We start from the raw sequence: 25,812 nt of genomic DNA on the forward strand, positions 1-25,812 counted from the left end.
CCTGAGAAGGCTCGGTCTAAGCTCCAATCCAGGCTGGAGCTCACCTGGCTGAGTCTTACCTAACCCAGAGCCGGGCAAATGGTTCAGAAGCCCCACTTGAACTTCAGCCCGTGATCTGGTCCACAGTCCAGCAGTCCCCAAGCCTACCTAATGGGGGCACTGGTGGTGGTCCTGACCTGAGATCTGCAGAGGGTGTTTGAAATAAGCAACGACCAGGACTCAGGGCGTTATGATGAGAGGCTCAGCCTGCGTGCTGTGGCTCCTGCTCTGCCCAGCCATCGGCATGGCTCCCACTGGCCCCCGTCTTGCCTCTCGTTGCCCCTGCACCCCCTTGGCCGGGGCACCCAGGTCTGGACTCTGTGTCAGGCCTCTGACTGGTGTCATTAGGCAGGTGCTCGAATTACCTGTGGTGGGGAAGGATGGGAGGGAGGCAGACCAGAGGTAACTCTGGCTCCTTGGGTCACTGATCTGGGGGAGTGGAGCCCAGAGGTGCCAGACAAGCCCTGTTTGCCCCTTGTCTGGGCCATATGGCAGCAGTTCTGCCAGGCTGACGGGTGTAAGTGAGGGGCAGGACTATCTTAGCTGGGCCTTGACTATGGAATCCTGGGCAGCATTGACCATCTCCTAGGAGCCAGAAGAGAGCGCCAGACCTGGCTGGAGGGACTATGAGACCCACCCTGGGCCTTGGCACCATTTCCTCCTCTCTCTCGGTGCCTACTGGCTACGTTGGGACCTAGGCAAGCAGGCCTGCAGTGTCAGGAAGGGGGCAGGCAGGGCGAGGTGAGGGAAGGAGCCCTGCTCTGGGAGTCAGGGATTTTGGGTGTGGCCCTGACTCTGCTCCTGACTTGTGTGACTGCAAGAGGGAAGCTTCCTTCTCTGGGCCTGTATCCCCCATCTGTAGGGAGCACGAACTTCCTGAGGGCCCTTCCAGCCCTAGTGGGGGCCAAAGAACACAGGGCAGAGTGCTGAAGTCACACAGACCCCAGATGGTTAAGTCATGTGGTATCTCTGCAGAACGGGCAATGACTGTACCTGTCTCATGGCCATTGCTTGTGAGGTATTAATAGTGCAATAGGTCAAGTGCTTAGTACAGGGCCTCACTCTGAAGTGTCCTTGGAGTCTGTGAAGGAACATCTTGTCCCCATATTTCTCAGGAGGAAGTGAAGGCTCATAGGAAAGAGATGTGCCATGAGCATCCAGAGCCAATGGGAGGCCTTGAACTTGGGTCTTCTAACTGCAGGTCGTGCTGTGCAGACATTGGTCCAGCAGCTGTCATCCCCTGTCCCTAGACTTTCTGCTTCCCTCTTCTATGTGGGACACCTCAGGGGACAATGCTGCTCCCTGACTCCTGACTTCTCTCCCTTTTGAGTACGAGCCTGGCATTACTTACTGCAATGAATTAACCAAATCTCCCTCTGCCTAGACCCTCTGCCGGATCATTTTTCTCTTGGCCCAGTTTCTACTGATTCTGCCCCCTCATGCTCACTGCCCTTAGTGGGACAGGCCCCTCGGGGGCCATTTGGATGGCACGTTTTCCGTGGTGCCTGCCCAGGCCCAGCAGGACCCTGAGCCACTTGGGTGTGTGTGTGTGAGCATGTGTGTGGGCTGTGGAAGGTCGGCTGCCGTGATGCCACTGGGACTTCAGTGTCTCTCCATCCTTACTCCGACCACGGCCCAGGAACTTAGCCCTCATCCCATTTGTCCCTCCCCATGTAGAAGGGGTGCAGCCTGTACCCCGGTTCATGTTCCCCATCCTGGTGTGTCAGCGCTGTGCGTAGCGACTGAGGGGCTCCCACCCTGGCCACCAGCCCATGGCATGCAGTCCTGCTCTTGAGTCCTGCACACAGATGCAGATGGGGGCACGTGTGCTGGCTCACAGGCCTGCCCTGACCCTGGGGAGTGGGGAGTTTGGCAGGAACAGTCGCCCCCACTGCAATCATTGGCTCATTCTCTCTGCTCCACAGAGGCAGGGCTGGCCCCTTGCTGCTCGCCACCACTGGGCACAGCTGCCAGGCTTGCGGGCACAGGGGAGGCAGTGAATTAGTGGTGCCTCCTCAGCAGGGTGGCAGTTACACTCTGGATGAGGGTGTCAGTCCCAGGCAACGCCCGCACCCCTGTGCAAGGCTCTCGAAGGTGTGTGTGTGTAAGAGAGAGTTGCCAAGGAGATCTTTTCCTTTTTTTGCTCTGATTCCTCCCCCTGCTTCCTCTCTAGCCATTGCTCCACCCTCAGGATGCCGCAGCCTGGGTCCTGCCCAACCCCCAGGACTGTGTGCGCAGGGTCCAGCCAGCACTGGGTGAGAGGGAAGAGTGATGGAGACGAACGGAGAGGAGGGCAGAGAGAAACAAGAGAGGAGGTGGAAAGGCATGGGATGGAGGGTAGGGAGCACCGAGAAAGAAGGGCTTGAGGGAGGGAAGAAAGAAATGGGGCAAAGGCAGGAAAGAAAGGAGAGCTGAAGAGAGCAGTGGCAGTGGGGAAGAACAGCAGGGTGATAGTGGCGATAGGCCAGAGTGGCCCTGCCCCCTGAAGCCACATAGGCCACCTCCACGGTCCCTGTCAGAGTCAGGGTGAAAGCTGGTCATCTGTGCCTCTGTCCCTTCATGTCCTCTTCCAAGTCACTGCTGGCTCCCCCTGAGATGGTGCCAGTACCTCCCCCACCACATGGGTGCTTTGCTCTCTTCTGAACACGCTCCATGTCACAGGAGGCCGGGTGTCCAGGACTAGGAAACAGTCTGGTCAGGCCATTGCAAGGCAAGCCATCACCTCCTCTGTTCAGAACATTAGAGTCCCATTCATATGGCCTCAGGCCTAGCGGCCCCTCTCTCTCCAGCCCCAGTCCTTTGTGCTACAGGAATTGCTGCAAACCAGGCCTGGACAAGGTGATGTTCAAACCACCAGCTCTGCTCCAGTGGGGGCTCAGAGAACAGCACCCACGAAGTGCTGGGACTTGAAGGTGGTGGCACGTGCTTCTATGGTGCAGAGAGAGCACTGTGGAGAGGAGGGTCTCTTGAATCTCTCAATAATAGTTATGCCTATTTACTGAGCATGTACGGTGTGGGCCACTGCGCCCATCTCATTTAGCCCATATGACGGCCGTGGAGGTAGGGAGCGTATTCACCTCTGTTTGGCAGAAGAAGAAACAGAGGCACAGAGGAGTTAGGACACTCATCCTAAATCCCACAGCCTACAGATCATGGACCTGCTCTAACCACTGCACGCGCTCCCCTCTCCTGGGCAATAGCCAGGAGGCCCTCCGTAGTCCTTAGGGCTGTCCAGCATTCACTTTCATGTGTGGAAGCCATTCCCGCCTGGGAGCCCGCTGGAAGGGCTGGGCTGGGAGGTGACGGTGCAGCCCTCCCTGCACTTCCCCACTTGCATATCTAGCCTCTAGCCGTGTTCCTGCTGCCCACCGGCTGTGAGCCCGGAGCTCAGGCTTCTCTTCTTTGCCTCTGAATTGCGACGTTGGCGGCAGAAGCGGGAAGCACATTGTTCACAGAAACAAAACTGAGTGGTTTTTCCTTTTTCCGAAGGTGGTAATGGTGCAATTAGTGGCTAAGCCATTACCTTTCCTCCCTTGCTCTCCTCCACTCCTTCCCTTCAGTCTCCCTCCTGTTCCTCTCCTGGGAAGAAGTAGTTGCATTGGAGAGCCAGCCCCATCATTTCCACCTTCAACTCCCAGGAAAAGGGGTGGAATTCGGGGGAGGGTGTACCTGATGTCTCCAGGGGCCCCTGGACCTAGGGATGTGAGTCAAGGACCTGCTGGGCTTGGGGATTACCAACAAGCAGATGCCATGTCCAGCAAATGAGGTGACCAGTAAGGCAATTTGGGGGTTCCGAGGGGGTGGGCTAGAAACCCAGAGAGTTTGGATCCAGATATCCAAACTCTGTTCATTGTGGGCAAATGCTGGCATGAGACCTCAGTCTGCTGAGCTGTGAAATGTGCTTGAGTGGAGGGGGCAGGATGTGAAGGGTCTGGGCTTCCTCAAGCTAAAGTGATGTGGGTGGTCATGGTCTGGCTTTAGACCTTCCTACTCTCTTCTAAGAACTAAAAAGAGGCCTCCATAGCCATCAGTCCACTCCCTCTTCACAGCCTTCTTTGGCAGTGGCAGCTTTGTTCTGTTTTCTAGCAAAGGAGCTGAAGGCTCAGAGAGGGGCAGTGACTTTCCCAGGGTTACACAGCCAATAGATGCCAGAGCTGAACTTGAACTCAGACCCTGGGGTGAGATTTTGGGCCACAGATATGGTGATTGCCCCAAAGAGTTGAAGTTGGCAGGGAAAAGTGCCCACAAGACTGGGGAATGAGGGTTTCAGGGCAGGCAGGCCGTTGCCACTTTCCTCCATGCCAGGCCATGCTCCCCTCCCCCCGGCTTCCTCCACCTCTTTCACTTTGACTTGAAGCACAAGCAGAAACTGGGACACAAGCCCCAGGAGACCAGATCTCCATGGTCCCTCTGGGGGCATGGGGTGGAAGAGAGGTTATGGAAGAGGCCTCAAGAAGGGACCAACTGCTGCAGCTGTGAGAGGTGGGGATGGGCAGGTCACCAGGGCTATTCCCTCCAGAACCTGCGTACCTCCTCTGCACTTATTCTCCAATCTAGGATGCCAGTGTGATGGGCAAAGTAGCAAAGAGCAGAGAGAACCGCAGCAAAATAAGAAAGAGGCAGAAGCAAAACAAAAAATGGAGAGGAGCAGAGACAGTTACAGAGACTACAGTGAGATAGACAGCTAGAGAAAGATCTCAATGAATTAGCCATTATTTCCCTATAAACCTAAGAACTCAGCTGTTGCCAGGGCAACAGGGCGATACCTGTCTCTCCAGAGGAGCTGAAGTTGCCAGGGTAACTGCATCCTGTCTTTCCTGGGGACCATCGTGGAATGTGGAACCCACCATTACCATAGCAACTGCCTTTTTGCCCCACTTAATCCCATCTGAGGGGCCCATAGTTGGAGGTAGGAGAGGTGGGAAGAAAGCAGATCACTTGTGGACTAAGTTTGTTCTCCTCCCCCTCCTGCAGCCCCTTCCCTGGTCCATCACCTGGGGGTGGGGGCTGCTTGGTCCACCTGCCCCCGGGGCTCACACATGCCTACCGTATTGTGTGCGGTTGGGCCAGGGCGTCCTGGAGCAGGTTTTGAAGTGAAAGGCAGGCAGGTGTTAGGGAGGCAGTTACCGAGGCAACGGGAACAGGGCGTTTCTGAGGTGGTTGTCATGGCGACCTGGATGCTGACGAAGGCTCGCGAGGCTGTGAGCAGCCACAGTGCCCTGCTCAGAAGCCCGGGGCTCATCAGTCAAGCTGGTTCTAGGCTCTCACTTGGCAGCACGGGCAGGCGAGTGGCCCCTGGTTCCGGAAGAAGAACAGCAGTGCCCCCAGCCCTGGTCTTCCAGCCCAGAGCCTCGCCTGCCCGCACCGCACCAGGATGGCCACCATCACCTGCACCCGATTCACAGAAGAGTACCAGCTCTTCGAGGAACTGGGAAAGTGAGTTACACCTCAGAGAGTCCTGGAGGGTGAGGGGGGCGGGGTAGGCATTACAGGCGGGGGTGTGCACCTGCGGGGTTTCCTGTTCTCACACAGGGAAGAAGGCTCTCTGTGTCTAGGGGCTCTGACATGTGCATAGTGCCCAGAACTGGCATGGGCATGTTTGCAGGTACACAGATGTGCCAGGGCCAGTCGGGCAAGTGTGTGTATGGGGTGAAGGGTTGATGGTGCGTGCCAGTGAGTGCACACACATGCACACATATGCACATGACCTGGGAACACACAGATTCTTAGAAACTCAAGGTTTAAAAAAGGTATTTTCCCATCAGCTGAGTCCAAGGCTGGAATTCCCTGTGAGTTTCTCTTGAGATGGCCAGCAATTTGGATTCCTCTGGTAATAGTTCACCACCTCCCAGGTAGTCCTTTCCGACTTTAGACACCTTGAGGGACTGTGCAGAGTGGCCAACTTCTCCCTGTAAACACATCTTTCCTCACTTGCCCCCTTCCAGCTCCTCTGAGGAGCGAAGAGGGCATTGGTGTGGCAGGGGTTAATAACCGGGCCACTGATGAGGCTTTCTGGGCGTTGGGAGGAGGGGAAGGGCAATCGGCAAAAATCAGGCTTATTGGGAAGGGGCAATGTTGTTGCAGGGCTAGGGGGGTGGTGGTGCACCAGCTTGGGTCCCTTGGTGAAGTTGTCCTTCCCCAGAGCTCATATTCTGCCTGTGATGACTGCTGTGGAGAGAAGGGTTGGAGGATGGGGGAGAGGAGAGCCCCTTGCGGTAGCCCAGTGGGCTGTGGAGGGTCCGGAAAGCATTTCTGGATGCCCCATGCAGGGTTTGTGGAAGATGCAGGGATGGATCCAGGGTAAGGGTACATCTGGGAGGCAGGTTTGCCCTTTGGGCAAAGCAGCTTCAATGCCCTGGGTGGCTGCTTCTGTAGCAGCAGGGGTCCAGGGGAGAGGGGCCCTCTAAACAGATATGTACTGGTGTGAGACCTGGAAGTGCACACACAAGTGTGCATTCTGATATATGTTGTATAAGGACTGACTCTGGGGTACACTGGTGAGCATGAAAGGGTGTGCAAGTGTTGAGGTGCATGCACCAGGAGGAGGTGCTAGTGTGTGCTTCTTGTGTAAAGCCCCAAAATGCAAGTGTGCCCTGCAAGCATGGATGCGTGCAAGTGGCACAAGGGGTGCTGTTGGCTGGTTTGCATGGGAGTGAAGGTGTGAATGTGAGTCACATGTATGGCAAGTTAGAGCTGCGTGCATAGCAGCTGGCAATTGTGTGTGAAGGCTGGGCATGTGCAAACATATGTTTGTGTAAGGGTGCACATCTGGGACTTGGGCATATTTGTCCCTAGGAGGTCTAGACATGCACATCCGTGTGGGGACATGGGGGCACGAACACAGGAAGGTTTGTGTGTGTGTGTGTGTGTGTGTGTGTGTGTAAAGCCTGGACCCACAGGCTCGGGTGGGAATGTTGGGGTTGTGAGCTCGTGCTGGTGTCTGCCTATGTGCGGAGGTGGGCCTGTAGCTGTATACAAGCAGGCTGCCTGCACACACACACACACTGGCACACTGGGAAATTCTGACCCCTACAGGCACACACCCGCTTCTTCTTGCAGACGAGTGCTCAGCCTTATCTGCAGGCTTCCTGTCTTTCCGAGTGGATTTCTGTGCTGGGGATGGGCAGCAGGCACAAAATGTTTAGGGCTGCTCTGGAGGACTGAGGCTCTCTACCAAACTCATGCAGGGACCCCCTTCCCATCTGGGTCCCAGTGCCCATGGGAACCCCAGGGTGCCCTGATTAGCTGGGGACTGCCTTTCAGGGTGTGACCAAGGCTTGGCCTGGGAGGACTATGTCACAGAGTGCAGTGAAATGGGCTTAAAATATGACTCAGGTGCTCAAAATGACAATAAAAGTGACGTTTTGCCCCAAGGGGAGATGGAGATCATGAAGACTGGGTGCTGTGGGGGTGACTTGGCAGAGAGCCTCCTCAGCCCCGCTGCCTGTCAGGGCGCTTGGGGGGACCGGGCCATGGCAGTGCTTCAGGAGCCAGGGAGCCCTGGGGTGTCAATGGCACAAAAACCGAGGGTGGCAGGCATGGCCCGATCTTGTCTAAACCATTTCAGACCTCTTCCTTCCAGAATCATCAGTGCTCTTAACCTTTTTTAGGTCACATATTCCTCCAGGAGTCTGATGAAAGGCTTAAGTCTACATTCCTCAGGACAATGCGCAAACCTAAAACATGTTGCATGCAACGCCAGGAGCTAGCAGGACATCGGGAAGGCTGTGGATGGGCCTCAGGTTAAGGATGCTTTCACTGGAAAAAAGAGGATGAAGACCCACACCTCAGATGCCTTGGTTAAAAATGCCAGGGTACCACTGGGAGGGGCTCTTCTTCCACTCTGCATGGCAGCTTCAGGCTAAGAGCCCAGTGGATCAGGGAGGGGCAGTGCCTGCACAGGGCATAGGCTCCGGACCGACACTACCCAGAGCTCAGCAACACCAGGCAGGCTAAGGCACTTCTCTCCCCGAACCTGGAATCGGAGATGAAGAAGTGCTGTGAGGAGGAGAGGGGATGGTGCACGTGAGGACGCAGTGACAGCCTGGCTCCTGGGGACTGGAGCACCAAAGGTGCCTGCGGGGCTCATCCCAGCCAGGACTTGGCAGCCACCACCCCGACGCTGAGCCCCCGTTCAGGAGCCCACTTCAGATCACTCGCAGGGAGCCTGGCAGAGGCCACTGGGTGGGCCCTACAAGGGGACATGGAGCCTTTGGAACTCCTTCTGCAAGGACCTGGGCTGCCCAGCTGGAGAGGAGGCACGTGCCTCTCGAGGGCTTCCTGGTGTCCTCCTCAGTGAGGACTAGCTTGTGACTGCAGGCCTTCCTTCGAGGAGCCCCAGGGCAGGGCTGGCTGCGGATGTAAGAGAAGCTGTCCCTCTCTCTGCTGGTGGGCAGCCAGCTGGCGGGGAGGGGACTGAAGTCAGTGCCACGGGTGGGACCTCTTGATGCCACTGGAGGACAGTCCCACGGCACAAGACTCAGGAAACCAGGAATTGATTTCAGGTCCCCTAGACAGGTGAGGTGGGGCTGTCTCTTGGGAGCCAGAGCCTAGCCCACTCTCCCTTCCTTTGACCCCAATCCTACTTCCTTCCAGGGGATGAGGGAAATGAAGCCCAGACCTCAGGAGCACAGAAGCTATTTGAAAGACAGGCTGCAGTGACGCCCACTCAGGGCCAGGGTGGGCCAGGTGCTCGGGCCATAGCTTCTGGCAGACCAGATGGGTCTGCTTCTATGTTCTCTGCTCTCCGAGGACCAGAATGAAGGGAAAGGGTTAGTTTCCAGGAGGTGGAGAAGGAGGATGTTTCCTCTAGCTTCTGATATTCTCTGGGCTTTGGACCCACTCCCAGGAAAGGTTAGGGAGGCCGAGAATTGCCCTGCAGCCTGTGTAATCAGCAGGCAGAGCAGAAAGAGCTTCTGAAGGAGCTATTGCTTGAGAGAAGGAGAGGGAGGGAAGGAGGGAGGGAGATTGGAGAGTGGGTGCAGCCCACTCTTTTCTCTCTAGAAACAGATCTGAAGTGACTCAAGGGTGTGTCGAGGCTGGGGGACGAGTTCCAGGGGCCAGCAAGGTTGGGGGGGAGGTGGCTCTGGGGCTGGCTTTGGGGCTGCTGCCCCTCTGACGCCCAAGGCTTTATATTGTGAACTGAACTTGGGTTTCGCTGATCAGGGGTCCCACACAAGGGCCCAGATGCAGCTCCTTGCACTTGGGTGTCCAGGGTCCTCAGTGCTTAGGTTTCTCGTGGGGGACACAAACACTAATGTCTGCAAAATGCATTTCGCTATCTGGCCCTTCCCTGGCAGAGCTGCTAAGAGGGTCAATGACACAACACTGGAGAGAGAGGACACCTGGGCATGAACGCACCACACAAAGACTAGTGTTGTGTTTTTATTTAGCTTGTAATAACCTATCACATCCCCAGCACTTTGGGGCTTGCAAGCTCTTTGGTGCAGGAGGCGGAAGGCTTACTCACCCATCTCACAGATGAGCAGACTGAGGCTGAGCAGGTGGAGTTCCTGGCTTGGGCGACTGGTGACAGCGCTCAGACTTGCGTGCAGGTCTCCAGCACCTGCATGTTGGGGGATGTTGATGATAGGGTCCCCTTCTGGTGCTGTGTCTGGGGAACCTTACTCAGAAGGGGTGGTGGCCTGGCAGGGGAGAGGACTCTGAGCTTGTTTTCCAACCACGATTCTGCCTCTCATTTACTGGGCTACTCTGGGTGGATCATTTGTCCTCTGTGTACCTCCACTTTGCCATCTGTAAAATGGGATCGGAATAGCTCCGCAGGTGCTAAAACAGCCCCCTGGAGTTGCTGCCCTCTTTAGGCTTCTTCTGTAGGAGGCACACACGCGAAGGTTCAGAGTCCCAGGACCTCAGAGCAGGAAGGACCCTGGACACTGTCTCTATACACAGCACAGGTGGTGAAGTCAATGACCAGAGGGAAATGGTTTGCCCAAGGCCAAAGTGAGAGGCAGTGGCCAAGCCAGGGGAGGGGACCAGGTGATGTGCAGGAGCCAGAGGCCAGGAATGAAGAGTTGGGGAGCAGGTCCTTAAGGAGGGGGTGGCAAGGACTTGGGAGGGGGACAGCCTTTCCTCCCTCCCCTTGAAAGCCATCTGAGCCGCAGGCACGCACATGTTCTGGTGCATGCGGCAGCCCTCCACCCCCACACAACCACCCCCGCACAGGCTGAGACTCACTGACACTCTGCCGAGCCTTCCACCCGCCCGCCTCCCTGCACAAGCACACAGTGACATTGCTGCCAGCACCCTGCAGTCTGGGGCCCCGCTCCCTCGGTGGGGTTGCTCTCTTGGAATGCAACCCCAGCATCCTGTTGCGAATGCACACACACACACACACACACACACACACACACACACGGGCTCCAACCGGACATTAAACACAAGTCTACCTCTCGGTGCAGAGAGAGCAAGAGGACACTGGCTGGGCTTCTGGGTCATCTCATCTCTGCCTCTATGTCTCTATGTCTCTGTGTCTCTGTGTCTCTATGTCTCTACGTCTCTACCTCTACCTCTACCTCTACTGCTATCTTCCCTTGCCTCTTTCTCTGTGTCTCTCTGGTTTTGGTCTCTTTCTCTCCCCTTTCTTTCTGTGGATTCCTATGCCACAGTTCACCCTCTCTTACATGCATGTCATCCATGTACATTCTCTTATGAGCTTCTTTGTGGCTCAGTAGGAAGCCCCTACCCCAGGCCAGCCTGGTGTAGCCCCCAGAGCATGTCAAAACCTATAGAGGTGCAGCCTGAGCCCCCTGGGAGCTTGTGGGGCCTGGCTGCCCACCAATAAGTCAGGAGGCGTTCCTCAGGCTGCTTGGACTTTCTGTACTGAAGAAGGTTGAAGGCCTTGGTGTCTTGGGGATCCTGTAAAAGGAAGAATGTCTATGACTCTTGCATTGATTTGATAAGAATTTCCTGAGCCCAGCAGGTACCACATGCAGGACTTAGTAGTCTCTGCCCCCAGGGGGCTCACCGTCTAGTGGGAAGCTGACATTAATTAAATCACTTCAGAAATTACTTAAGTGCAACTGGACAAGAATTATGAGCGCAAACATGGAGCTATGAGTGGCACAGAGATCTCAGCTAGTCGGGGTGGGGGAGGTATCAGGGAAGGTTCCCCTGAGGAGGCGCCACTCAGGAGCTGGAGGCTAAATGAGAGTTAATTAGAGGGAAGAGGGTGGAAGAGTGTTCCTCAAAATGGGAACAGCCCAGGCAAGGGCTCTGAGGTGTGTATGTGATGGAACATGTCAGTCCTGGGGAAATGAAGGGTCTCGCTCTTCTTAGACTTGCTCAGCCTGCTCACAACCTTTGAATGCCTGGAGCTTAGAAGGAGTATTAAAAACCCATTGGTTGTTGAGAAGGGCGGTCCAACAGGGTGACGAAGGTCTGGAAGACAAATCAAGTGAGAGAGGGCTGAGGATCTGGGGGTTTCAGCAGAATGAAGACCCCTGAAGTGAGGGTGACCTCTCCCCTCATCTCTGCAGGGCAGAGCGGGGCCAAATGTGTAGAGTTACAACAAGGAGGTGGATTTCAGCTCAATGTAAGGAAGAACCTTCTAACGGTCAGAACTGCTCCTCTAGCCCATAGGTGGATGCGTCCTCAGGGGATAGTGAGCAGTCTAGTAGCAGAAATACGCACATTCAAGGACCTCTCTCTCCCCTGGACCTGTTTCCCACCTGTCCTGCATCCCTGCTCTGGCCCAGGTAGATGCTTTGCTGTGTGCATGAAGTAGGAAATGTCCTAGGGGCTAGAATATCCTCAGTCCCACTCAGAATATTGGAGTGAGGAATGCTCCCTTTCTTGAGGATGGGGAGCTAAGGCCCAGAGAGGGCCAGAGACTTGCCCAAGGGCACATAAGCCAGTTACATACGAGAACTGGGCATGTTAGCCTCTTTTCGGGCTGGTGCTTGGCTCTTGGAGCATGTCTCTCTGCACCTCCAAGGCTCTCCAAGCCTTCGGGTGTATAGGTGGCCAGAGCCAGCCAGGAGGTCCTCTGAGGCTCAGCATCTTCCCTGCTTTGCCTGCTCTGGTCCTGTGTCCATGTTCTGTGAATGTTTTTTCATTTTCCTTTTTGTAACCCATTCAAGAAAACCCATGCACAGCCCAAACAAGGAACTTCTGTTGGTTCAATGCAACAAACAGAATCTTCCGGTCCCCAGGCCTTCTGTGTCCCCCACATGGCTTCTGCTGTGTTGGCGTGGGGCAGGCCTGGGGAGTGTGGGACAGCTCCAACACATGATGTCCCTACGGCATCTTCTGGAGCCTGGGAGTGGGTGGCTGCAGCCTAGGCTGGGAGGAGAATTGTGCCTAGGGTTTTCTGGCTGCAATGTGCTGCCATTTGTAGAGTTCTGGGCAGAGCTGCTGTGGTGAGCGGGGGAGAAGAGAGAGAAAACCAAGCAAAGGCCGTCTCGAGCCCCCAGCTTCTATCTCCTCTGCTGTATTTGCCATTTGGGGACTTGCACAGCTGTGTTTGCTTGTTCATTATTAAGAAATGGCATTACTGCCTAAAAAGGAAGAAATAAAAAGAGAGAGAGGGCTTAAAAATGGCCGATCAACAGGTGATTTCACAGATGGGTAAAGTGAGGCCCACAAGGGTGAAGGGGTTTGTTTAAAGTACGTAGAGGTGGGTGTTGTGGATAGTCCTTTGTTTCTAAACAATTGTGATGCTGGCTTTTCAATGGTTGAGGTATCTCGAAGCCCCCCTGGAATCTCAGATAAGCCACAGGCACTGTCCCCAGAAAAATGCACCTCACTGTGACTCACAGATCCCCCCACTCTGAAGCCTGCCTGTGACCCCAAATTAAGGCCCTTTCTGACCTGAGAGTAGGGGGTATTAGCAAGAGCAATGGAAGATGAAGCAGGAGTTCTGGGTTCAAGGTTTGAGCCTCAGTTTCTTCCTCTGTGGAATGGGGAGATGGGGGGCCTCTGTGGTGAGATATCACTGGGCATGCCAGCTTCTGATGCTGCCACAGGTGGCCCAGTTTTCAGACCCTCGAGTAGGGCTGCTCCCACGGCCTACCCCAATTCTGCTGTCCCTTTCCTCGGAAGTTCTACCTGTCTGCTCTGGGTTCCACCACCCCCGGCTTGCTCTGTGCTGCATGGTCAGATCAGCTGACTTGGGCTATGAGTTACTGGCCACCGGGGTTTGGATGTAAATCCTGCCCCAGAGAGCAGGTCTGACTGCACTGGGCGAGGCCATTCTGAAACCACCCAGCTCATGGCAGAGAGGCAGAATGCGTAGGTGTCTTAACTGACAGTGGGGAGGCTTTCGGGTAGAAGACCGGACTTGGACTATGAGGAGCCTGGCCCAGAGCACCCAGACATAGTGGTGAAGAGCTGGAAATCTGGGGCTGAACTTCTGAGGAGAGGGGCCATCTAGAAGCAGAGTTCCATCATGAGTGACGGTCAATGGCTTTCACCACTTTGGCCGGGGGGTGTCATAGAATCCTCTGTGAGGCTGAAGGAAAGTATGCATCTTCTGTCCAAAATAATACACAGACACAGAATGATTTTGTCAAAGTGCTCCCGACTGCCCAGAGCCTCCCCAGGGATCCCAGCTAATGGCCTGGGTAGATGGGATGAAGGGGAAGTGGTAAGAGAATGGTGGAGTGAGAACAGGGAGCAGCGATGTTGGGGGAAGTTGAAGTGAACACAGTGTTAGTGAGGGGCGTTGCCAGAGAGAGTGCTGTGACCCAGAAACAAAAAGGGGGAGGAGCCTCAAAGCTGGGGGATGGTCAGTGGGGCCAAATGCCACCTGTGTGGGGCAGGCAAGGTGGATCAGTACCAGCGGGGCTGAGGCTGGGTTGGGGGGCATTGGGTGGGCGGGCCTGGCACAGCTTTTCTTTCAGGGAGCCCGGGGGTGGGAGCCAGATTGTGGTGGGTTCATGGAGTGTGGGAGGTGGGAAGAGGAGGCGGCGGATGTCGGTCGGACATTTGTTCTGGAAGTTTGGCAGCAAAGAAGGGAGGAAGGAAGTAGCCCAGGCTGCTGGGTAGAAAGAAAGGTTCTTAGCTTTTACATATGTATTTTTTATTTTTGGGGAGCAGTGCTTGATTGTTTTTCCAGAATGAAGGAGACCTGAGTGTGTTGGAGGAGGCAGCCAATGAAGCGGAGACCCTAAAGACTGTCAGGACTCCTGACAACCGATCCCCAAGGAATACAGAGTAGAGGGAGGGGCCGGTGACTATGCCGTCCCCAGCAGGCCCCCATCTACAGTGTTTTTGTCTGCTGAGACCCACAGGCTCTGAGCACTCAGGGTGAAGGTCGGAGGTTACTTTAGAGGACATTGGCAGTGACCAGCCTTGGGTAGCAGGAATCTCTTCCCATCCCTATGTAGCAGAGACTTCCCACAGATGGTCCAGAAGGAAGTGGGGCTGGGGTTCCTCATCTCCCTCCTTCAAACAGGGAAACTGAGGCCCAGAAGGACAATTGAGCTGCACCTGGCTGCCATGTCAGCATTTGGGGGTATTTCAGGCTTGAGATGATGGTGAGCCCCTGCGGGCGGGCGGCCAGCGACTCCCAGGACACCATGCCTGCCAGGCATCCAGCAAGCAATTTCCCAGCGCGAGTCTTGCTTTTTACAGCCCATTAGCGCAATCCCACATTCTCAGCCACGCTGGGCCCACCTTCACCGTGCCCTCTCCATCTGTAGGTTGGAGAGCTGGGCACGGCCTCCTTCCTTCTCACGTTCATGCCCACACACACCAGGGGCAGGCTGCTCTGCTCCGCTTCGGGGAGCAGCTTCTGTCCCCTCCTCATCATGGCCCCACCTCCTCTCCTAGCTTGCTTCTTCCCTGAGCTTGACAAACAGGGTCCCTCTTGTTCCTGATGAGGCCAGCTGTTCTCATTGCTTCGTAGGTAATGATGCCGATGAGAGGCATTGTTTCCTGGTCGTGGGCTGCACTCCAGGGACTGTGCTAACCCACTGCACACCTTATTTCCTCCTTGCATCCTTGAAAAAGCTGCACAGGGTGGCGTTCTTATTTAATTTACAGGGGAAGAAAGAGGCTTCCCAAGGTTAAGGAACTTGCTAGTAAGCAGCTGAACCGTGATTTGAACTCTGGTTGGCTTGGTTCTGGTGGGCCTGCTGTTATCCGCATAGAACTTCACTTTCCAATAGGAGGCCATTAGCCACATCCCATTATTTAGATGAGAGAGAATTACAAACTCTGTCTGTCAGCCCTGCTAGCCACATTTCAAGTGCTTTTGTCGTATGAGACTGGCGACTGCCACACTGGCCCGCACAGATGAGTTCTATCACCACGGAAAGTCCTGCTGATGGTGCTGGTATAGACGATTAGAGATGGAAAGGCCTCTGCTGTTTAGTCTTTTCCTCACCCCATCCCGTGCTGCGGATGGAGAAACTGAGGCCACACTGATGCAGACCGCTGCCCAAGACCTCCCAGCACGGCTGAGACCTGAGATTCTCTCTCTCTGGCCTCTGCATGTTTCACACCCTTGCCTCTCCCTGCCCACTTTCTGTGACCCTCTGAATAACGTGGACACATGCTTCACACCCACAGTGACACATCTGTGCTCTATCATACCCAGAGGCACCTGGCATCCCCTACACCAGGGCATTGGCTGGGCTGCTGACCCACCCATGGGCAGACCTGTTCCCTTGAGCCCTTTGCACCCCAAAACAATTTCACAGGCACTCCCAGGACCTACCTCTCACTCCCGACACTCGTCAGGGCCCTCCCATGCAGGCCACATCCCTTCCTCTCGGGAGCCCTGGTCACTCCCTCCGCCCTGCCCTCCCCACCTGGGCCTCCTCCCCTCTCGCACTCTGTCCTGTTTCCAAGCTTCTGCCCACCCACTTGCTGGCCACCTGCTCAGCTCAGGGCGGGGGGAGGAGTGGGCTGGCTTTTCTGTTTGCCAAGGCAGCTGTGTTGTGACCACTCACTCATGTAGGATGAGACTGCAGAAAAATGCCCTTTTCCAACAGCAGATAAGAGAAGGCAGTTAGGGCAGCAGGCTTGCTGCCCCCACTCTCCTTTTCGCTGCAGATTTCCCCTGCCCTTCGCCTCCCTGGCCTCAGCGCCTTGGCAGGAGGGGAGGAGCCTCCCACTGCAGGTGAGGAGCTGAGGCTGCACAGGCAGAGAGATGGGCTCCTCGGCTCAGGCCCTTCCTCGCCCCTTTGGAGGTTTCATGTGCCTGGCATTGTGTCCAGGGTTTTGTGGGAGTTGTCTCCCTTAATCTCCCCAACACAGCCAGGAAGGAGGTATAGGCTATTACTGCCCCATTCTATACCAGGGGACGGAGACGTGCAGCGCTAAGTTCAGCATCTCACAGTCGAGAGTAAGTCATGATCAGACCGCAGGGCTTTGTGAGCCCAGAGGCCCCGCTCTTGAGGGTCATACTCTCCTGCCTTTGGTGGAGTTGGAGGAGCACGTGCAGGTGACCTGGGCTCTCTTCACAGCCTCACTAGCAATATGCCTGCTCACTGAGGCCTCAGTGTCCTGATCTGTTAAACGGGAGATCAGAATTCCCCAACTGTGAGGGCCCAGAGGGAGCTTATGGTGACGGTGCATTGGAGGGAGGCCGGCATCCTCTGGAGCTGTAGCTCTGAACTGGTTTTGATAAACTCCTCCCTCTGAGCATCTGTTAAAAGCCAGGCATCCTTGCTCCAGAAAAAAAAAAAAAGAAGCACATATGCCCACTCACAGGCACAGGATGTCCTTCTGGCGCACAAGCCCCTGTGGCTGCCCACCCATGGTCTGGACCTTGAGTGAGAACCTGGGATTTACTCAGCAGCTCGGGGCTGTGTTCTGAGGAGGGAGTTTAGCACTTCTCCCAGTTTACAGCCAGGGCACCTGGGACCTGAGCTCCTGGAACAGAGCCAGGCTGTGGGGCCCGTGGAGCCCCCATGCTCAGAGTCCCAGTGACCCCCTGTCAGTGCTGACTTCCAAGGGGGGGTGGACATCAGGCAGGACTTTTTCAGAAGGTGGGCAGTGCCAAGCTGGCTGGGACAGCATGTTAAATGAAAATACAGGTCCCCTGGGCCCACATGCAAGGGTTCTGGTTTTCTAAGTCTGAACAGGGTCTTAGAATAGACACCCCCTCCCAAGGGGTTCTGAAGCAGCCAGTTTGATAACCATTGATTTAAGGTCTTTACCTAGAATGGAGTTTTATTTCTCTATCAGAGAAATTATTTCCCTCCCTCCCTCCCTCCCTCCCTCCCTCCCTCCTTCTCTCCCTCTCTCCCTCTCTCTCACATTAATTGAACCCCAGCTCGGACCAGGCATGGACTGGGTGCTGGTGAGCAGGACTAAGCCTAGCCCTGCACTTAGGAGCTTACAGCCTCCCTCCTTCCCTACCCTTCCACTCCCTGGAGTTCTCAGAAGATTTCCTAGAAGTGGCCACTTGAGTCATCCTCTCTCTGGGGCCTTTGAAAGTCATGGCTGGGTAGGGACCTGAGCAGGGACCTGATGGTCCATCCCCCAGTCTGGGTAGCGTGAGCACCTTTGCGGTTGGTGCCCTGCCTTCTGCATTTGGACCTTACCTTCCTCAGATGCCTGTTCCTGTTCCCAGTGCCTGTCACTGAAAGTCCTCTCCCAGTCTCCTTTCAGTCCCTCTCACTATTGCTTAAATCTACCTCATGTTCCTGCTAGTGAAATCTGTGGAGTCCCAGTTGGTAGTGGATGTTGGGTACCCAGACATGGGGGCGTGGAAAAGGAAGTTCAAGTCCTTGCCCTAGGGGAACTCACTGTCAGGTGGGAGAGACAACCGGGGAGGTACGTGGTGTCCGGGAGTGCCAGCAAGAGGCCCTGTAGCAGGAGGCTCCTCAGGGACAGTGACTGTTCTTGCTGCTTTCCTCCAGGTGAAGGGACAGGCAGGGGTTGCACACCCTGGGGAGGGTCTGTCACTGTGCGAGACTGTCATTTCCCATAAATTCTGGCTTTCTCCGGCTTTCCTACCAGGTCACCTTTTCTAGTCTCCAGCCATCCTCCCAGCTCTCTCTTCCTCATTTTTCTCCAGTTGCCCATCAGTCCCCTCATGCTGCCCAGACACAAAGCCAGCAATGTGAAGCTAGGGTGTGTGCAGAGAGGGTGTTCGTGCCAGCCTACAGGCTTCCTCAGTGCCTGCCAGTGCCCATCCCTGCTCCCCTCAGCCTCATCTTGGTGGCTTGGACTTGCTCGTATGCTTAGGCAGGGGGATAGAAGTTTGGAGGATACAGTGGGGCGCGCCCACGGCAGGAGCCTGGACGTGCAGACTCACTGGTGGGGGAGAAACCAAAAACCTGGGAGTGCAGATACCCGAGTTCTGGGTGCGGCCCTGCCTGGGACTAGCTGGGTGGCCCTCAGCCAGCTACGCTGGGCTGCGCTGGGGCTCGGAGGCTTGAGCTGCACTCCAGGCGGAGGGAATAAAAATCTGCCTTGTAGCCAGACACCCGGGGCCTTTGTATGGACCTGAAAAATGGGAGGCCTGACCCTTGGACTGACTTCTTGCCATCAGCTTGTGATCAGAGTGATAATGTTGGTGACCACGGCCATTGTGCAGCCCCTTGGGGGCCTCCCCGGGACATGAAGGGATTTGTGGTAGAGGGTATGACATGGCACCTGGGTGCCAGACCAAGCCCTCAAACTAGTTCTCTTTGGTCAAATGCTATGTTCACTTTAAAAAGAAATAAGGTGCCAGTATTTTAAAATGGAGAAATTTCACATAAATACTTGCTTCAGGTTTTCTTCCAACCACCAATACTTTGAGGATACAATCCCAGGAACATCCTAAATCACAGGAAAAGATGCCCAGCCTCACTCTTCACATGAGAGTCACAAATGAGATCTACACCGATTGCAACTTGCCGCCGGTCTCACTGGCAAAGATAAGAAAGTTTGATAGCACTCCACGCAGAAGGGAGTGGAGGGACATGGTCCCTTCATCGTAAGTTGATACAATGTCTAAGACTCAGAATCTCCCATTATCTATCAGAATGTCCAGACCACATCTACCCTTTGACCAGACAACAGCGGTTCTAGAAATTCACCCACAAACACTTGCACACGTGGGAAATGCAACGCTAGCACACGTGTGAGGTCAGTCACTGTGGTGTCGCTCGTCATGGCTACAGGTGGGACTAACCAATGGCCCATCGACAGGAGTTTGGCTAGGAAACTCACAGGATGCCCACGTGACTAAATGTGATATTGTGAAGAGCTCTTTGTGGAATGCACGGAGGCTCACTAAAATATTTACTGAAAAGTGGGAGATGCAGAACAGCTTGTAAGGTCCATTATCACGTGTGTGGGGGAAGGTGTCTATGGCTCTCTCTGGGAGGGGACCTTGGAGACTGGGGCACAGGGGTGAGAAGAAGTCTTTTGTATCTTTTGAACTTTCAAAGAACAAAAACACTAAAAACTTTCAGGGACCTAGTGTCTGTGATTCTAACATGACTTAATTCTAATGTTTTACAGTTGGGTGGGCCTAACTTACCAGACGCTGGAAGGCTCATCTCTTGTCAGGCCAAGCTTCTAATAATCCTCCACCAGGGGTTCTCCGGGCCTGAGGCCCTGCTCTGCCCCTGACTTGGCCACAGCAGTCCCTATGAGCCTGGGAACCCTGAAGAAGGGTTCTCTACCTACCACTGTGCAGCTGCAAGGCCTCTGGTGTCTCCTGGGGACACCCCCCTTGGGGCCCGCCCTCACCCTTTTTGACTTCTCTGTCCTCCTAGGGGAGCCTTCTCCGTTGTGCGCAGGTGTGTGAAGGTGCTGGCTGGCCAGGAGTATGCTGCCAAGATCATCAACACCAAGAAACTCTCGGCCAGAGGTAGGTGGGGAATCCATGACTTCCTACCCTCCGGGCTCTCCTTCCCTTCACCCTTCCCTCTACCCACTGGCTTAGAACCAGGACCTGAGTCTGTCCCCATGGGAAGTGCCGCCAGCAGGCGTGAGAGCTCTTCTCCCTGTGGGTACCATGAGCAGACTCTTCCTTTTTCCTTCCTTAAGGAGTCTAGGCTGAGGTCCCAGCCTCTCTGAAGGGAAGCTCCCTGCCTCGATAGCTGAAGGCTAAGGTGCTAGGTGGGACTTCCTTTCCCTGCTTGTCTGCCACTCACCCCTGTTCTCACCTCCAGACGTCTGCGCCTGCTGTTCCCTCTGCCTGGATGCTCTCACCCAGCCCCTTACAAGGCTGGCTCTTTCTCACGTCTCAGCTTGATGTCACTTACTTTGAGGGGCTTCCCTGACCCCCAACTCTGAGGGCATCGCTCCCATTTTATATCTCTCATTACTGTTTACTTTCCTGTGGCTTTCTGCCAATCTGGACTTAACTTATTTACTGGCTTGGTTCCTTGTTTAACATCCATCTTTCCTCTTGACTTGAAGTTCCAAGAGGGTAAGGATGGGTCTCATTCCTTGTGATATGCTCAGTACCTGGGACAGCACCCCGTATGTCCTAGGTGCTCAGCCAGTGTCCAGGGGACTCCGATGCTCTGCTTCAACCGCACCACGCTGAACTCTGGTCCCTGAGACTCCCTAGCACAGTGCCTTCCAGACCTGTCTTTGCATTGGAACCCCCTGGAGAGCTTCAAACACTTGCTGCCCAGGTCCTGCTCCCAGAGGTTGTGAGTTAACTAGCCTGGCGTGTGACCTGAGAGTTGGAAAAGACCCTCCGGGGAATTTTAATTGGAAGCGATCTTAGACCAGCAGCAGAAGCATCACCAGGAGATGGTTAAAAATGCAAATTCTTGATTCCAGATTTAAGGAGTCAGAGTCTGCCTTTTCACAAGATAGCCCAGTGATTCGTGTAGACTCTAAAACTTGGGAAGCCTGCCTGGAGTCTTGCTTCTTAACTTTAGCAGGGGTTGGGGCAGTAATGGTGGTGACCAGGGCCAGTGTGTCGGGGAGACTTGTCTTCAAACATTCAGTCCCTGGCCCGGACAGTGTCTAAGTGGTCTCCGGGGACCACTGGGAGGCGGAGGGAATTCTGGTGGGTAGGTTGGCACAAGTGCAGGCCATGCAGCCCGTGACCTGTGCCCTGTGGGAGGTGTTGTCGGCAGAGCTGGTGTAGTGTCCAGGTGTCTCCCTGCCACAGGCAGCAGCTGCATCTGGACCAGGGCCTGGCAGGTGAGAGGTTCATGGAGGCTGATAGAGGATGTTCACGCCATGCCCCACAGGCTTTCCAGCAGGCCTTGTGTCGGCCCTTGTGTTGCTGCTTTTCATCTCTCTGGCTTAGTGTTGTTGGGAGCCCAGCACCTCGTCTTAGTTATTGAACTCCCCTGTAGGCAGCCAGTGTCCTGCAGCGGAGAGAGGCTGGGGGTGGGAGTGGGTATTCTACGAAGGCCCAGGGTCCCCATGAAAAGTCACTGTGAAAGGGAGACACCTGCGACAGGGCCAGAATGGAAGACGGTGTGACAGGGAGAGACCTACGAGAGGGCTGGAGCCAGAGCCAGGGGCAGGGCCAGGGTTGGGGTGGCAGTGTGGCCAGCCAGAGCGCTGCCTCGAGTCCCAACTCTGGGACTGGCCTGCTGTTGCTGCGCAACAGGTGGCAATCTGGGGCCCTCTCTCTGCTCTGTGTATCTCATGAGCAAAGAAGATGTCCCAACCCCTGAAAAAAGATGGGGGAGGACTGGAGCTATGACTCCAGGTGACAGGTTGAAGTTGACCTTGAAGGAGGGAAGCCAGGTCCTTCCTTGATGCTGGGGGTCTTGGGTCAGCTCAGCACACACACACGCAGATGCACGTGGGGAAGAGTGGAGGGGCACCGCCTCTTTTCCAGGAGGTGACTAAGCAGTCCTGGGCAGTGTACGCAGTAGGCTGTGCCAGCCAGGAGCCGCTGTGCCTCCTCTGTTTGGTGATTTGGTGGGCTCCAGGGAGGAAGGTGGCCTAGGCCGAGGAGAGCGTGGAGGAAGGGAGTGGAGATGTTCTTAGGGGAACCTTTCTACAGAAGCCCGCCAACTGTCAGAGCCCTCTCCCCTGCAGGAGAGGAGAGCAGAGCTCTTTTTAGCAGGTTTCTTTGCCACTCAAGGTGCCCAGGGCAGGGAGTGGCTTGAGACTGAATATTTGGCAACACACTCTAAGCTTCTCCTGCTGGCACACCTGGGTGACTTTGGCAGCTCCGGGCAGGGGGCCGTACCCACTCAGGGCGTCTGTCCAACCCCCAGGGAGCTGCGGCTTCCTCTTTCCCACCTGGGCAGCCTCTTCTACCCAGCGGTTCCCAAACCCAGGAGATATTTTTTTGGTACATATTTTTAAACTAGTGTTTTAAATAAAATGCTCATGAAATAAACACTTCCAAGAAAACCATATAGACATGAAATGAAAAGTAAAAATTTTGCCTGTGCAAATCCCTGCCAACCCGCCTTGGGCACCTTTATAAAATTGCAGCTGCCCCAGGCGGTTCCACGCTGGAGGGCTGGATTCAGTAGGTGAGGCCCGAATGCCTGCATTGATGAAATTCCTGCCCGGAATGTCGGTTCGGTGCTGTCTCCCTGCAGGGGGCTCTGTGTGCTTTCCAGCCCCAGCTCACCAGGCACACCAGAACCATTCATTAACCTTGCTGGCTCTTGGATGTGACTAATGCAGCTGGAGGTGACTGGTCCAGGTACAGTGACCTCCACAGGCCCCACTGTCCATGCTGGCACTGAGGGGTCACTTCCTCAGCTCCCTGGTGACCAGTTTCCCGACACTGGCTGGGGAGCACAGCATGAGCTTTCCTGCCCTCCTCATCTTCCTCCCCGCCCCTGCCTGGCACTCTCAGTCCTCAGAATCATTTGCCCAGGATCAGAGCCCAGCGGAGGCCTCGTGCAGGGTGAGGCATTTGCTGTTCCAGACTTGCAGGCCTATTTTCTCTACTGGTTCTTTGGCCTCTGGTCAGATTCCTGCTGCCCATCTGCCTGCTAGAACCCCTCTGCCCCCTGGAGCCCACCTGCCTGCTGGGACCCGGCCCCTCAGCTGGCAGAGAACCCTTCAAGCTGCCCGACTGCGCTCTCCCCGTACCCCCTCTCTGACCTCTCCTCTGTCCCACCCTGCCCTCCTGACTCCAGTAACCTACCCCCAGAGTGTCCCCCTACCACTACCTGCTGCGCTCTGGGCAGGGCTGGCCCCCCAAAACCTAGGGAGGCAGGGAGAGTTTCATAAGGTGTTCTGTGGGCATTGGGGGTGATCCTTCCAGGTACCTAGGCTGGGGACTGCCGACTCGCTTCCCTCAGACCCCTCCCCATCGTGGGACTCCACTGAGGTGGATGTATTGATTTGACAATTAATTAATTATTAGAATGGGAGGCCATGTGGTATAGTAATTATGAACATGGATTGAGATCCCAGCTCGGCCACTGCTTAGGTATGGGGTCTTCGATGAGCTGGGCTCCAGGCCCTGGGCACATGGCAGTGACCGACAGACAAGGTCTTGCTCTCACGGCACCTGCTTTCTAGGATGAGAGACCAAAAAAAGTGTGAAGCACACAGATGGGTAATCCCAGGAAGCGATGAGTGTTGTGAAGGGAATAAGGCAGCTAGTGGGGAAGTGAAGGGCATGAGGGACCCTCAGGAAAAGAGGAGAAGGGAGCCATGGGAAGGATAAGACCCAGGGTATAAGAGCACTCCAGGCAGAGGGCACGACCTTGAGGTGGGGAGGGCTCCATGTGCCTCAGGCCCAAACTAAGACCATTGAGGCTGGAGCTTCAAGGCCAAGATGAGGCAGGACTCAGCAGGGTCTAATGAGGAGTTTGGACACTATTACAAGTACATTGGGAAGCTGCTGGAGAGTCTGAAGCCCGGGAGTGACAGGAGCTATTTCATATTTTAATAAGAGCTCCTTGGATGCCCGGGACTTGACAGGTGGGGGTCGGGGCGGGGTGGAGGGTGAATTCTTGAAGCTCTGAGTTCTATTGAGGCAGGACCACCTTGATGAGTGATTTTGATAAAGGGACTGCTTTCCCCACTGCAGTTCCCCCACCTACACCACAGAGCAAGGCTCAGGGGTCAACACAAATACAGTCCCTGCATTTCTTGAGGTGCCCTGTACAGTACTAGAAAGTAAAAATATTTCAGAGTTATAGAAATCACTGTGTAACGTGTATGTTTCTGTTCGATAAACTAATGTTTTCAGCACTGGAAGTTGCAATGCAGTGTGATTGTACTATGCTCACGAGCAGTATAAGATTTATAAAAGCAATTGATTCCTAGCATTTCCAGCAGTGGGGTCTGGTAACCAGGCACAAGGTTGAAGCTGTGTGACCAACTCTTTCTTCTTCCATCTCTGTCGGTCTAACTCTGTTCCTGGTAACGTCATGTGGAGAAAACAGAAATCTGAATCTGCCCTTCCCCATGTGTGGCCTGAGCCAGAAGGCCCCCAGCCCCCTCTGACAGGCCTAACTTTGACCTGACCGATTTCTGGTTCTGTTGGGTATGGGGGGACAGGGGATGGAGCAGGGGGTGGCCCCAGCCTTCTTCAGCCCACGGAGGAACCTCAACCAGTCCGTGGGGATTCCCCTCCTTTGCCCTGGAATTGACCTTCCCCCCACCCTAAAGGATATGCAAGGAGGCAGGGAGGGGCTCGTGTTAGGGGAATGCCCCTGGGTCCGCTCCCTCCTTGGCCTGCAGCAGGTCTTTAACTGGGGAGTTGACCTTGCACTCTATGAAAACTTGATTAGATTTCATCGCTTTGCTGACAGAAAAGCCACGTTTCAGTACTGATCTTGATTTCTGCAGCCCTTGGAGGATGGCCAGGGATTGCCCTAATAAAGGGGGTGGGGAAAGAGGACGGGGGCTGGGACTTTCTCCATCCTCATCACCCTCCCTGGTGCTTACCTGCTCTGCAGAGGCTACGGAGACCAGGTGTCTAGTCCTAGCTCTGCCTACGAGGGTCCATCCGAGCGAGAACCCTCCTGCGGCCCTTGGTTTTCCCGTGTGAGAGCTGGAGGCAGGTAGAGGTGGTGGTGATCTGTGAGGGTGCGGGGAACAGCATTGCACAGGGCATTAGAGCCCACCCATGAGTCTGGCTGCCTGGGTATGAAACCTGGCTCCGCTGCTCACTGGCGGTGTAACTGTGGGCCAGGAACTTAACCTCTCTGAGCCTCTGGTTCTTCCTTTTAAAAGCCAAAACAGTGATCACACCTTCCCCAAAGGGTTGTAGTGAGGGCTTGAGACGTACCTAAAGCTCTCTGTGCAGCAAAAAGCACTCGGTAAATATTCTACCTTAGTAAATGCTTTCTGCTCTACTGTTTTGTTTTTTAAATTAAGGCCTGTGAGACAAGCACCAGGAAGGGAATTGGGCAATACATTTTCAGTCCCAACTCTGCCACCCATGAGGCTGCAGTTTCCTCATCTATAAAATGGGGACAGTGGCGCCCACGGCCAGGGCTGTTGGGAGGACTGGGTGGGGCACGGCTCTCTCTGGCAGCCTTGGAGTCCGAGACCACGAGTGGCAGATCCTGAACCAGGTCTCTCTCCCAGGTGGGTGGGGAGACCCAGGGGATTTGGACAAATGTCCTGGAAGGCAGGAGCAAGAACCCTGCGTGAGCCGCATGCAAGGTCTGCCCTGCAGATTCTTTGGGGCTCTCTGTGTCTCTACAAGGGAGGCGGCTTCTGCAGATTGGTGCAGCTATTCTGCAGAGAATACCGACCCTCATAGAAAGGCTCACTCATTTTATCATCTGTTCTTCTATTCAGTTACTTTCGAGCACCTACAATGTGCCAGGCATTTGAGTAGAGGCCGGGGCACAGCAGAGACCAAGTCCCGCCCTCAGGGGTAGAGATATCAACAAGACAGAGTGGGATGCACTGTCTAGGGTCTCTGAGAGCACAGCAGAGGGGCTCCTGTCAGCC

At 55.1% G+C, this 25,812-nt stretch overlaps 1 protein-coding gene across 4 annotated transcripts in view; it reads left to right on the forward strand.

Annotated features, from left to right (window-relative positions):
- Positions 1-5,266: 5,266 nt before the first annotated feature.
- Positions 5,267-25,812, forward strand: part of CAMK2A (calcium/calmodulin dependent protein kinase II alpha) — a 58,960-nt gene continuing 38,414 nt past the window's right edge. For all 4 annotated transcript variants that reach the window (XM_037044909.1, XM_037044912.1, XM_037044910.1 and 1 more), the window contains exons 1-2: positions 5,267-5,475; positions 19,722-19,816. In XM_037044909.1, the coding sequence (XP_036900804.1) occupies positions 5,414-5,475; positions 19,722-19,816 (157 nt within the window). In that variant the 5' untranslated portion in view covers positions 5,267-5,413. The remainder of the gene's footprint in view (positions 5,476-19,721; positions 19,817-25,812) is intronic.

This window comes from Sturnira hondurensis, unplaced genomic scaffold (assembly GCF_014824575.4).
Source record: "Sturnira hondurensis isolate 20B ecotype Veracruz unplaced genomic scaffold, ASM1482457v3 Scaffold0004152, whole genome shotgun sequence".
Taxonomy (NCBI): Eukaryota; Metazoa; Chordata; class Mammalia; order Chiroptera; family Phyllostomidae; genus Sturnira; species Sturnira hondurensis.